Below are 13909 nucleotides of genomic sequence, written 5' to 3' on the forward strand. Positions count from 1 at the left end.
AAACCCCCGCGCTGCCCCACGTGCCCGTGCAATCTCGGGCACGCTCCGCGAGCCTCCATTTCCTCCTCGGGAAATGACGCCGATGAAGAACCCACCTTGCCTGCTGCTGGGGAGAGGATTACGGGGGCAGCTGGCACAGCACCCAGCAGGCGCCTGGCACGCAATCAATGGTGGCTGCCGTCAGCCTCAAGCAGGCCCCTCCCCGACACAACAGGGTCTTGAGAACAAAGACCCGCTTGAAAAATGTGTCTCCAGGAGGGCTGCAGGCCAAGTGTTTGCTCTCGGGCTAAGACAACCCCACAATCTAATTATCAGGGGTAAGGAGGCCAGGCGCCACCCCTCGGGCCCCGTCAGGCCTCCCTTCCTGAGGCACGATCTCCCCTCTGCTGTGTTTGCTCCTTTCGTCTCTCTCTCAAGCTGTGCTCAGGCCAGAGTGTCAAGATGTGAGCACCAACTGCAGAAAGTTCTACTTGCACTTGCTGGCGACCTTTCGGCCGCACAGCCTGACAGATCTCCTTCCAAACTGGGCCCAACTTTGCGGCCCCTCGTGATAAGCGCTTCTCGGGACAGAGCTCGGGCTCTCAAGGCTCCCCCACCGCACGCTGCCCTGGGATCCTCCCCTGGGAAGGGAATCAATGCAGCTGCCACTCCAGCTTCCCAGAGGAGGAATCGGAGGCTGGAAGAGGTTGAACGATTTGCCCCAGGTCCAATGCACACCTAAGAAGTGGCAGAACTGGGACTAGAACCCAGGGGCCGGCATTCCCGGTGCCACTGCCCATCAGCGGTTCACTCTGCCTCCAGAGGTGCTCATCCCAGCGGAATGCGGCACAGAGGAGACCTGAAAACAAGTGGGACTAAACTACAGTACATGTCTCTGTTAGACCACTGTGCTGCCATTAAAAGTGACGGCACGAAGTCACCATGCGGGAAAATGTTTATGTCTAAAACACTCACAATATAGCTGTGCATCACTGGTGGTACAGTGGCGAGCACAGCTGCCTTCCACAATATAAAGTTGGATATCCAGGAAAATCTCAAATCAGAAAAATAATATGCCCAGAACCAGGGGACGTCATCACAATACAGCTCTCCTTAGTGGTGCAAATACAAGCAATTTATGTTCTTTTTTTTTTTTCTCTTTTCTGCCGCGCTGCGCAGCTTGCGGGGTCTTAGTCCCCGACCAGGGATTTAACCCGGGCCCTCAGCCGTGAAAGCGCTGAGTCCTAACCACTGGACTGCCAGGGAATTCCCAATTTATATTCTTTAGTTTATACTTCCCTTTTTGTCCCACAACTTTCTGTCAAATAATAATGCCTTACTTCAAGTTAAAAACAAAAAAGTTTTAAACTCTCTGCTTCAGCATTCTCATTCTGGCATTAAAGAGAGCCAGTTTAGCTGGCAGTGTTGAAGGTCAGGACTGGGTGGCTCCTGGCACCCTAGAGACCCTGGGTACCAGCTTACCCTCCTCTTTCTGACCTAATTCACAGACAGCGGGCAGGCAACCCCTGCCAGCTTACAGCCTCTTCACTGGGCAAGTCAGCAGAGCTGCCCTGGTCTCACTTCACTGCCAGGGACCCCGGGTTACAGGGGGTCAGGCGCAGAGCTGGATGCCCAGCCAACACTCCCCTCCCCCGCAGCCAGTGCCCTTCCTTCCCCCCACGCAGCCAAAGGAACCAAACAGCACCGTGACTAGTTTCCAAAAGGAAGAAAAAGCCCTTCTACCCTTTTTCACTTTTGGTGAGAACACAAAGCCAAGCTGAGAAGTGATATCCTGCACGAAGGTGGCAGCGACTAACCAGGTGTCCACTGAGCCCCAGCCCCAGGAGGGGACCCCCTTCCTCAGACATGAAAATGGAGAGAGCCCAGACTCGGAGGGGCAAGCAGTACCAGGATGAAAGACTTTTCCAACCGACATGGTCACGTAGCCATTCTCCTTGAAGTACTGGGGGATGGTGGAGAAGTTTCCAGAGTGTGCCCTCCAGTAGGAGTTGAAGTCATACAGGCGGGTAGTGTCTGGTCTCCTCCCGGTGAGCAAGGACACGCGGCTCGGGGCGCACACGGCTTGCTGGTAGGGAGCAGAAGCAGAGGGACACGTCCTCAGAGGAAAACAAAGTCTGGGAGCTAAAAGGTAACCAGGCAACCTCCCAGGTCCTCGGCTAACAGCTTGGCGGCTGAGTCATGCAGATCTCAAAGCCAGCCAGCAGGATTTGGGCCTCACCCAGCCGCCAGCAAGAAGTCTTCCCCGAGAGAGGAAGGCCCCAGCCCCTCCATCCAGCAGATGACTGTGTCGTTCTGCATGATGGCGTCTCACGGGTGCCCGGAGCAGGCAAAGGTCTAGGGAGCGGCCCCATGAAGGGGCACAGGAAGGAGGGCCGCTGTGGCAGCATCCCCTCCTTCTCAGCACCAGGCAACCTCCAGTTGGGGGAAGAAAGGTGGGCAGGACCAGCCTGAACACAGTATACCAGGGCACACCCTCCACCCAAGGAGAAGCACCCCTGAAAGGCACAAGCTTCCTTGCCAGTGGACAACCAGGTTTGTTCAGCCGCCATTTCCCAAACTGTGCTCCCCTCTACTAAAGAGATGCCTGGCACAATGAGTACCATGCCCCAGCCCTCAGTGCACGAGGCACACACCCACACCCAGAGGTGCCCAGACATACCTGGGCAAAGGCATTCTGGAAGAGGAGGCTGCGGGAGGCCAGCTGGTCCATGTTTGGGGACCTTATGAGCTTGTCCCCGTAACAACCCAGGGAGGGGCGTAGGTCATCCACGATGATTAAAAGGACATTCAGAGCATCTGCACAGGAAGGAGGGGCTTCAGTGAGATCACCTGCACTGACACCCAACCCCCACCCGGGGTAGGTGCTAGGGTACCCAGAGGTCCAAGGCTGGCCCCAGCACCTTGACAACCCAGCCAGCTACGCCAGGGAGGGTGGAAGTGGGTGCACAGAAGAAGCCCCAGTCCGGGGTGGCAGGGTTAGGCTTTGGCCATGGCCTCAAGCCTGGATGAGGGAGGGAGAGAAAAAAGAGGGCGGGAGGGAAGGATGGTGGGTGGGTGGGAGGGAGGGAAGGGAGGAAGGATCGATGGAAGAAGGAATGGTAGGAGGGAGGGAGCGAGGGAGTTAAGGATGGAGGTAGGCAGGGAAGTAAGGAGGGAGCCCCGCAATGTGGGCGAGGGCGTCGGAAGCACCTGTGGCCGAGCTGCCCAGCGCCGCGGATCCGACGGAGCCCAGGACCAGGCCAAGCCAGAGCAGGCCCCCGCCTGGCGACAGCATTTTTGCCCCGACGCAGCCGCTCCGGGGCGACGATGACAGGTTTTGGCAGGAGGGTAGGGCCGCCCCCGCCGCCTGTCGCGCGTCGTAAACCCGGGAACCCTGCCCGACGCGGCCGCAGCCGGCCGCATAGGCCGGCGCCCCGGCCCGAGCGCGAGTGCGCCTGCGCGAGATCCGGGCCACAGGGGGCGGAGCCGAGGCTTCCGCGCAGCGCCTGCCCCGCCCACCGGGCCGATTCACTGGTTGGGGCGCACCTCCCGCGTCGGGCAGGTACTTGGGGAGTCTTCCCAGGTGTCTCCAAAGATTTGCGTTGCAACCACTGTCCTCAACCAGCAGTTTGCCGCCACTTCGCCTTTGCTCGTGCTATGCGTTTCACCTGGAGGCCCTTCCCTTCCCTCTTCTCTCTATAAAAGTCATACTTTTCCTTGCAGACCAGCCCAAATGCCATTCTCCTTCCATGAGGCCCTTTGAGAACTCGCCTTCCTCCATCTATAAGGGACCCCCTTGCTCAACAAATACTTACTAAGTACATCAGATATGTATACCGCGCACTGTTGGCAGCTTGGAAGTCCTGGCGGCTGGGAGTTCTAAGTTCCTTCCCTCGTGGAGCTTGTGGACAATAAATGACCAAATAAACATTGAATAGCAGTGGGCATGCGCGGTCTGGAAAAAAAATATGGGGGCGTGGGTGGCACATGGGGAGTTTCATGTTATTTTCCATGGGGTGGCCAGGCAAAGCCTCACTAGTAAAGTGATATGTGAACAAAAACTTGAAGGAGGTGAGGGAGCAGGCATTGTGGAGAACATGCTTGACAGTGTTAGCTGATGGCACAGGGGCTGGTGTGGCTGGTGGGGAAACAGGAGATGGGGAGCAGGTAGGAGATGGGAGGAGTGAGGGTCATAACTCTTCCGGTGGCAAGAATCATTCACTGGGTGCCTGGGGCTGAGGGTTAGGCAGGACATCACAATCCTCTCTCTCTGTCTCTGACTCACTTCCACCTCCTAGTGAAATAACCTAACACAATGCCAGGCAGATTGGAGATCTTTTTTTGCATACAGGAACACATAAATATTAGTATAGTTATTGAGGGTTTCCTATACCCAGGCAACATGCTAATTTTCTCCTCACACCAACACTGTGAGCTAGATGCTACTATCATTCCCATTTTACAGATCCAGAAATTAAAACTCAAAGAGGCCAAGTCACTTGACCCGGCACACAGCCAGGAAGCGGAGGTGCAGGGTGGGTTTCCGTGAGAGGGAACGTCCTCGGTTGGCAGCCAGAGCGCAGTCATCGCAGGAGGCCTGCTGCCATTGCCGCTGCACCTCATTTGCTGTATCCTGGGGTCCCAGCAGGTTGGCTGTTCACACCGCAGCCTGGCTGGCAACGCCCCCTTCCCTGGGAAGGGCCAGCCTCCACCTGCACTCCCCAGACCAGAGCATAGGACGAGTCCCTCGGGGTGGGCCAGCCCCGGCCAAGTGCCCAAGCTGCCAGGCTTCAGGAGGCACCTCAGCTGTCCCTCCTCATCCGGACACTTCCCTTGTATTGGTGGCTGCCTTTTCCCTCCCAAAAGTATGGCCCCTGATGTTTCAGGAAACTCTGAGCCCAACCTCAACAAGGACTCCAGTGTCTATTTAGAAAATTACTCTCATCCTTATTTCCTCTTTCCTTGGCATCTGTGATACTTTCTCATAGCAACGGGTGTCTCCTGCGAGCTTGTGAACTAAGGAGCAAATGATATCATACTTGTCATTATCAAAAAGCCATTAACACAAAATCATTCAGTAAACCCCAGGGTTGACCAAGGAAGGGAATGAGGCAAAAGCCACACACAGTTCCCACCTCTAAAAATGTCTGTAGTTCTCTTGTGGACTCCGTTCAAGTCGGCAAACATTTCCGGAGCACCATCCCGTCCAGGCCCTGGGGCGGGAGGTGGGAAGGATGCATGAGGAATCAGGAGGCAGACGGGTCCTTGCCTGCAGCCCCCCAGGCATGTACCACCTGTGGGGAGGAGGGACAGCAGCACGACCTGATCACCATCACAGAGGTGGACTTCTGATTTGTCAAAAAGAGAGTTTCTCCAGAGGAAGCAATCAGATGTGAAGACAAATTCACCCAGTCCAACACTGATCTAAGCAGCCCCTGACCTGTTGCCGAGGTGTTGGGGTACACCAAGAAGGAGCAGCTGGAGAGCCCGTCTAGACAACAGCTGGGCCTCTAATGACAGATATGAGAGACCAGACATGAGGCCTATGAGCATTTGAGCACGCAGTCTCAGCTGCATCTTTCTGGAGGAGTTAAATTTGAATAAAGGTGCACAGCTAGCATCCATTGACAGACATGGTGTACACACCCCTAAGGTGAGCATCAATGAGTCATGCCCGTGTATAATCCCCTCCCATTGGGTGTGAGTGGAACCTGTGCTTCTAGCCAACAGAATCTGGCAAAGGTGAGACAGGATGTCACACCTGTGACTACATTATGATGTGTATAAGGGTCCATCTTGCTAGCACAGAGAGATTTCCTGCTGGTCTTGGAAAAGCCATATTGTAACTGCCCCTAGAGAGAGCCACATGGCAGGGAACTGTGGGCGGTTTTTAGGACCTGAGAGTGGCCTCCAGCCAACAGTCATTGAGAAGCCAAGAGAACTCAGTCCTAGAACCACAAGGAAATGGATTTGGCCAACAACCACAAGAGCCTGATAGAGGACTCTGAACTCTACAAGGGAATGCAGCCTTGTGAGACCCTGAGCAGAGGATCCAGCTAAGCTGTGCCTGGACTCCTGACCCACAGAAACTGTGAACTAACAAATGTGTGTTGTTTTAAGCTACTAAATTTGTGGTAACTTATCATGAAGCAATACAAGGTGAATACAACTTTGTTCATTCACAAAATGAATAGACCATTGACTGCAAGGTCAGATCCCTTCCTAGGGAGTCTTCTTATGGTTATGAAAGAATTGATGCCATAAGAGTCCATGAGAGCAGGTTGGAATGGTTCCACAGAAACCCTGCCGATTAACACCAATCCACCAGCTCCGCCAGGGTGTGTGAAGGCCACACAATTCTGGACAGAAAAGATGGCCTCTCTGTCCTCAAACTTGCTATGGCCGTCATCAAAGAAAAGACTGAGGGGGGACTTCCCTAGTGGCACAGTGGTTAAGAGTCTGCCTGCCAATGCAGGGGACACGGGTTTGATCCCTGGTCCGGGAAGATCCCACATGCCGCGGAGCAACTAAGCCCGTGCCCCACAACTACTGAGCCTGCGCTCTAGAGCCCGTGCTCCGCAACAAGAGAAGCCACCGCAGTGAGAAGCCTGCGCACCGCGACGAAGAGCAGCCTCGGCGCGCCGCAGCTAGAGGAAGCCCGCGCGCAGCAACGAGGACCCAACGCAGCCATAAATAAATAAATTAATTAATTAATAGATTAATTAATTTAAAAAAAGACTGAGGGAAGAGGGGAGGCCTTCAATGTTCCAACAAAGGCCAAGAGGCCACAGGCACAGCTGAGATTGAACTTGGAGGGCAACTGGCGAGGCTTGAAAGATGAAATGCAGAAGTAGAGGGAGATCATGGTGGAGGAGAAGTGAAAACAAACACTGAAGACTGACTTTGTTGGACACGTGGTCTAATTTCAGGAACACAAAGCAGCCCTGATTTCTCTAGATACCCTGGACTTTAATGACTCCCACGATTGAAATTTCAAAGCTGAGTTTTAAAAAGGTACTTAAACCTCCCAACAGACCAGAATGTGAATGCCCTCTTCAAGATCAGCTGCGTTCACACAGTGGCTCCAATTCACTGAGCAGTTAAGGGAGTAACCTAGTTTCACTAAAAACTAAAATATTTAACTGGAAACATCATAAAATCAGGCCTTGGATGTCTCAAGATTGGCACCACCCTGTAGCTCAATGCCTACGTGAGGTTTAACAGGGGCATCCAGAGCACAGAGTCCCGATCTTTCAATATAAAGTAGTTTATACAAGCCCATCTTAACTCTATTTCTGCAATATTAAAGAAATAATAATTGGTTCAACTTCCAGCTCAAATTGACTAACAAGACACGTGCATTTATTGTCTCTTATGGGTTGGGTTCACCAGAAAGCTGACTCTAAAACAGAGTTAAGCGTGCAGGATGTTTATTAGGGAGTGCCTTTAGGAGAAATACCTGTGGGAAGGGTGGGAAGGGCGTAAGAATGGACAGAAAGAGCAGTCGAGCGGTGCTACAGGCCTTGGCAACCCCACGGGGCAGTCTAGAGCTAGCATAGGCCTTCAGAGTTGTCTCGAGTTAGGCCGAGATGGCCAGGTATTTGTACATCACCTGGATAAGTCACTGAATGTGGCTACCCTTGGAGGGCTGTGATCTTGGGCAAAGTGGCTCTCTGCAGCTGAGGCAAGCCCTGAAGGGGTAGATGGCCCTAAAGGGCTGCCCTCTCAGCCACTGGGGCAAGAAGGCCTTCACTGACAGGGGGCTTAAGTGGCACACCTCTGTGTTCACATCTCTTCTGCCCTTTGAAATCATCATGAAGGAACAAAAATAATATAACCTGACAGCAAGATAGCATGGGAGAAGATGCTCATATTCAATTGTTATTAGGGAACTGTACATCAAAACCACAGTGAAGTAGCACTTTACACCCACTAGACTGATTAATATCAAAAAACTAAAAATAACAAGCATGGGTGAGGATGTAGAGAAATCGGAACCCTTATACCTTTGCTCTTAGGAATGTAAAATGATTCAGTTAGTTACTGCGGAAAACAGTTTTCAGTTCCTCAAAAATTAAACATAGAATGACCATTTGACTCAGTGGTTCTACTCTTAGGTAGAAGATTTGAAGACCTAAAAACTGGTACCCAAACAAATATATGTACATGCATGTTCATAGCAGCACGTCACAATAGCCAAGAGTAGAACAAGCTGAAATGTCCATCAACAGATGACTGGATAAATGAATCGTGGTAGATATATACAATGGAATATCACGCAGCCAAATAAAAGGAATGGAGTACTGATGCATGCCACACCATGGATAATGCTACACCATGGATGAATTTGAAAGCATCCTGCTAATTGAAAGAATCCAGACACAAAGGGTCACATATTGTATGATTCCATTTATCTGAAATAGTCACAAGAGATAAATCTGTAGAGACAGAACACTAATTGGTGGCTGCCAGGGGTTGGGGGAGAGGGGATAGGGAGCAACTGCTCAATGTGTGCGGGGTTTCCTTTGGGGATGATAAAAATGTTTTGGAACTAGATAGGGGTGGTGGTTGTACAACACTCTAAATGCCACTGAATTATTTACTTTAAAATGGTTAATTTTACATTATGTGAATTTTATCTCCATTTTTAAAAAGTAAAAAAAAAAAAAAAAAGGGAGGGGGACCTACAATGGCTTAAAAACTTCCCCAGATTCCTGGAAGCTGCCACAGTGGAGACTGATGAAGTCACAGCCTAGAATACCTACAAAGGGACTTCAGCTAAGGAGGGAAAAAACTTAGCTTAGACAGTCTCCCAATTCTGAGACAGCAGGTATGACAGTAGGCAGAGTAAGACATGGGACTTAACCCAGACAGATTAACTGAAGGTTTCTATATGGCTGTTAACCTCCCCCAGAAGGCCCCAAAGCCAGTCTTTAACACAAGAATGAAAAAAAGAAGGGTTCTTCTCTAAAGAAATTGAATAATTTGTCTGGGGGAGGGCTAGGAAAACTGGAGTCAGTATTGAAACCACCACCACCAAAAAAATGTCTCCATATTATGACATTTTTGAGGACCCCCAACAGAACTATCAGCACACTGCCTCTTCATCTTAAAACAAAGCCTGCAAGTCAATAAGTCCCGCCCATGTACTCAGAGCTGCCAGTCAGCCTCGTTCTTAAGTGTAATCGGACAACAAAAAAGGCCAAACATTTGAAGGTGGCATACAAGATGACAGAGAAATATCAAGAAAAACAAATAGCAAAGCTGGCCCTAAAGGAAAGAGATGACTAAGGCACCGAAAAGAATAATTTTTAAAGGACAAACAAAAATATCCTTTATTAAGATCATCAGAAAGACTTGAGAAGCGATTGACTATATGAAACAAGAATAGATTGCTATGGAAAAATTCCAACAGAACATTAAAGACCACTTGGAAATTAAAACTATGGTTGTAAAGTTCAACATTCAATAAAAGAATTGAAAAGTCAAGTCGAGAGAAACTTTTAAAATGTTGAACAGAAATATAGCAAAGGACACCACCAAGGGCTGGCAAGAATGTGGAGCGATTCCAACTCTCTCATGTTGCTTGTAGGAGCATTCATTGATACAGCCATTTTGGAAAACTCTGTGGCAGAATTTGCCAAAGCTAAAGTTAAACATGTACCTGCTCCAAGAACTGGCAACTCTACTCCAAGGCATATGCCCAACAGATGTGAGACTTCTAGCCACCAAAAGACATGGACAAGAATGTTCATAGTATTATTCGTAATAGCCCCCAACTGGAAGCAACCCAAAGGTCCTTCAATTGTATCCAATAATTTGGATAGATAAACTGTGATATAATCACAAAATGGAATACAATGCAGCAGTAAAAAGAACAAACTACTGATACATGCAACAACATAGTTAAATTCAAAAAACATAATGTTAATTGCAAGAAGCCAGACATCAAAGAGTACATGGTGTGCAATGACATTTATAGGACGTTCTAGAACAGCAAAACAGATCTGTGGTGATAAGGTCAGAGTAGTGGTTACCTTTGGGGGAAGGTATGGAACAGGAGTGGGGCATGAGGAAGTCTTCACGGATGCTGGAAATGTTCTAGTATTTTATCTGATTAGTGATTATATGAGTGAGTACATACGAAAACAAATTAAGTTATTACTCAATAACATAGGCAAACAGAATATGAGACAATGAGCAAGACTAACATCTTCCTAAGTTATAGAAATGGAAGAGAAAACACGGAGGGGAGGAAATTAAAGGTATAGTAGAAAAATAACTTTAGCGCTAAAGAAAAAATAGCTCATACTGAAAAGGTTTATTGAGCACCTAGCACAATGAATGAACACATACCCAAGCTTATGCATAGTTCTGTGAAAGTTCAGAACACCAAGGATAAGGAAAGATTCTAAAAGCTTGCAGAGATGAAAAAATTATACAAAATTTCAGAGTGAAGTTTTATACATAGCCAAACTGTCAAATAAGTATGAGAATAGAATAAAGACTTTTTCAGACATGCGAGAATTCAAAAACTTACTTCCTGTTCGACCCTTTCTTAGGAGGTTACTTAAGGATGTACTCTAGCAACCAAAGGAAGTATGGAAGAACACCACCATTGCTATCCCCACCATAACTTATATAATATATTCATATATATTAGGAAACTATATCTATTAATATAATTAATATAATATAAAACCAAATTATCTCTGAAAGACCATCCCAGCTTCAGAAATCCCTGTAGGGTTGGCTGAAGCCTTTTTTGAGATGGCATTACAGCCCACCTTCTCCATCTACCCAATCCTGATTCCTTCCCTTCCTTTCTCTTCCCTTCCTTCCCTTCCACAGGTGTTGATCCTGAGAGAACTCCCAAAGAAACTCCTGCATATTAATCTCACCTTAGAGCCTGCTTCTGTGGGAATCCAACCTGCAACAACAATTGACGGAAAGTTGGGAAGAGGAAGGGAGGAAGAGAAATGGGGGGAAGTGGAGGCACATTAACATCATTACAAAGGAGAAAATCAAGTTACTGTCCCTAGTTGAGGGAAAGAGAAAGAGAGGTATAGGGATATTATTTAAAGATATAAAAGTAGCCAATAGAAGACCTGAAAATAGTGATATATCTATATATTATGAGGAAAAGGGATAATGGTAGGGAGAGATGAAAGGAAATTGGTCATGAGTTGATAACTGATGAACTTCAGTGATGAGCATGTGAGTTTTATTATACTATTTTCTGTACTTTTGTGTATGTTTGATCAATTACCATAATCAAAAGTTAACAATATAGGCAAAAAGATGAAAGGATGACTTAACTATAATCTCATCTAGCATAGCAGGAAGTTAGCAGATAATGTCTAAAATTGACAACATAAAAAAGTTGATATAGACGTAAGCATAGTATTTACAAAGGTAGAGGCAAACTATCAGACGAACTGAAACTAGAAACATTTACAATGAGAATGGGGTGCTGAAGGGCAGAGCACAGGACCTTTGCTTTGTATTATATGCCTTTTGTTCTCTTTGACTTCCTTTAGGGGTTGAATTGTGTCTGCCCACCCCACCCCCCCAAAAAAGAAAAAGATTTGTTGGAGTCCTAACCCCCAGTACCTCAGCATGTGACCTTATTTGGAAATAGGGTCTTTACAGAGGTAATCAAGTTAAAATCAGGTCATTAGGGCTTCCCTGGTGGGGCAGTGGTTAAGAATCCGCCTGCCAATGCAAGGGACACGGGTTCGAGCCCTGGTCTGGGAAGATCCCACATGCCGTGAAGCGACTAAGCCCGTGCACCACAACTACTGGGCCTGCGCTCCAGAGCCTGCAAGCCACAACTTCTGAAGCCTGCACGCCTAGAGCCTGTGCTCTGCAACAAGAGAAGCCACCACAATGAGAAGCCTGCTCACCGCAACTAGAGAAAGCCCGCGCACAACAACAAAGACCCAACGCAGCCAAAAATAAATAAATAAATACATTTTTAAAAATACCTTTAAAAAAATCAGGTCATTAAGGTGGGACCTAATCTAATGTGACTGATGTCCTTATAAAAAGGGGAAATTTGGACTCAGAAGGCAGGCACACACAAAAGGAAGATGCCCATGTGAAGATGGAGGATTGGCGTGATGCATCTACAAGCCAACGAATGGCAAAAATTCCAGTAAACCACCAGAAGCTGGAAGAGGCAAGGAAGGATCCTTCTCGTACCGGTTTCAGAGGGAACACACCTCCGCTAATACCTTGATTTCAGACTTGCTGCTTCCAGAATTGTAAGAGAATAAAGTTTTGTTGTTCTAAGCCACCTAGCTTGTGGTACTTAGTCACATCAGCCCTAGCAGAGAAATACAACTTAAAAACGTTTCAAAACGTAATGAGATTGCAGGGCTGTGCAGAATGTAAGGTGAGCTAGAAAATTACATGTACCAGTTGGCATAATTCTATTGTTTTTGTTATTATTATTCTTTTGCTGGGCAGTAGCAGCAGCAGGACAAGAGTGAGAGCGAATGGAGAGGGCCCGTGAGAGAGCAGTTCGGGTGTGAGAGAGCTGCTTTCAGTCAGTGAGTGGGATCCTGAAGTTCAAGATGTGTGAGGTGGAGCAGATCCTGATGATGAAAAGATCTAGGATGTGGCCTTGAAGAGGGGGGTGCTGAGGTGGAGAGCAAGAGAGATTGTCAAAGGCAAGGAAGGAGTTAAGGAGCTGTGAGTAGCACAAGCTGCCCAGGTAGACACTGAAGAGTCGCCCAGGATGATGGCAGGACTCAGGATGCCAAGGAAACCAGGGAGCCAGGTGCCCGAGTCTTCAGTGAGTGAGGGAGAGGGACCAATAAGTGCTGTGTAACCACAATCTTAGTGGCTGTAAGTAGCACCCATTTATCACCTCATAGTTTCCTTGGGTCAGAAGTCTGTGTGCAGCTTAACTGGGTATTCTGCTCAGGGTTTCACAAAGCTGCAATCGATGTGTTAGCCAGGGCTATGTTCTCATCTGAGGCTCCGTGTCCTCTTCCAACTTATTCAGGTCGTTGGCAGAATTCGGCTTCTTGTGGCTGTAGGCTGAGGTCCCCATTTTCTTGCTGGCCATCAGCCAGGGCCGCTCTCAGCTCCTAGAGACCATTTACAGTTCCTTGCCGGGTGGCCCTCTCACAGGCGCTCTCAGGCAGTGAGAGCAGAACATATTGGTCTATTGGTCAATATTCCACAATCCCCTGCCACAGCAAAAGGATGAGGACTCAGGGGAGAATTCAAGGCTGTTTCATTCCAGATCTGGGATCCTCGGACGGGCACTCCTCGAGGGCAGGCTCTGCCCCTTCCATTCACTGCTGTATCCGCAGGGCTGGCACTATTTGTTGGGTTTTGAGGGATCACTGGGATGACACGCATGACCAGAATTACTTGGATGAGAAGGTAGAGCTCACCCTGCACAGAGAGGCAGGCATCACCCTTGTCTCTGTGGGCATGTGAACTGAACCTGAGAAGGAACCTGATGTGGGCTGCGATTGCCACCACATGTGCTGGATACCGAGGGCCCTGTTCCCGGAAATGGCTACCTCAAGATGTGCTGGATTGTCCTCTAACTGCCTGGGGAGTGCCAGGTGGATGGAGCTGGGTCTGGGCTGCCCCAAGGTTGATGATACAGCAGGAATAGCCTGGTTTCTAGCTGGGAACTCCCGGGGGAGTGAAGGTGAATTGGATCACAACCAGAATCTGATTCTGTTGAAGTAAAGCCTTATGGAACATGAGGGGGCAGAAGAGGGACTGGGCATCACTGCAGCATTGACATTTGCTGAGCTCCTGCCCTAAGTCAAGGACTTTGTAAGGTGAGATGATTCTCTCATTGTGGAAGAAGTTGGTCCCAGGCCCATTTGTCTCTGGACATCTTGCATCATCCCATGAACAATCTTTCCTTTCCCTTCTCTCTACTCTCTTTTTCCTTCAT

General features: G+C 48.7%; 1 protein-coding gene across 14 annotated transcripts in view; it reads right to left on the reverse strand.

Moving 5' to 3' along the window:
* Positions 1–13909, reverse strand: part of IDS (iduronate 2-sulfatase) — a 44772-nt gene that overhangs the window by 19769 nt on the left and 11094 nt on the right. For 11 of the 14 annotated variants that reach the window (XM_049704416.1, XM_049704417.1, XM_049704414.1 and 8 more), the window contains 4 exons: positions 5115–5273; positions 3795–3934; positions 2660–2796; positions 1888–2065 (listed from right to left, as the gene is read on the reverse strand). In XM_049704416.1, the coding sequence (XP_049560373.1) occupies positions 1888–2065; positions 2660–2710 (229 nt within the window). In that variant the 5' untranslated portion in view covers positions 2711–2796; positions 3795–3934; positions 5115–5273. The other 3 variants (XM_049704410.1, XM_033416858.2, XM_004285947.4) reach the window with 3 other exon arrangements.

This window comes from Orcinus orca, chromosome X, assembly GCF_937001465.1.
Source record: "Orcinus orca chromosome X, mOrcOrc1.1, whole genome shotgun sequence".
Classification (NCBI taxonomy): domain Eukaryota; kingdom Metazoa; phylum Chordata; class Mammalia; order Artiodactyla; family Delphinidae; genus Orcinus; species Orcinus orca.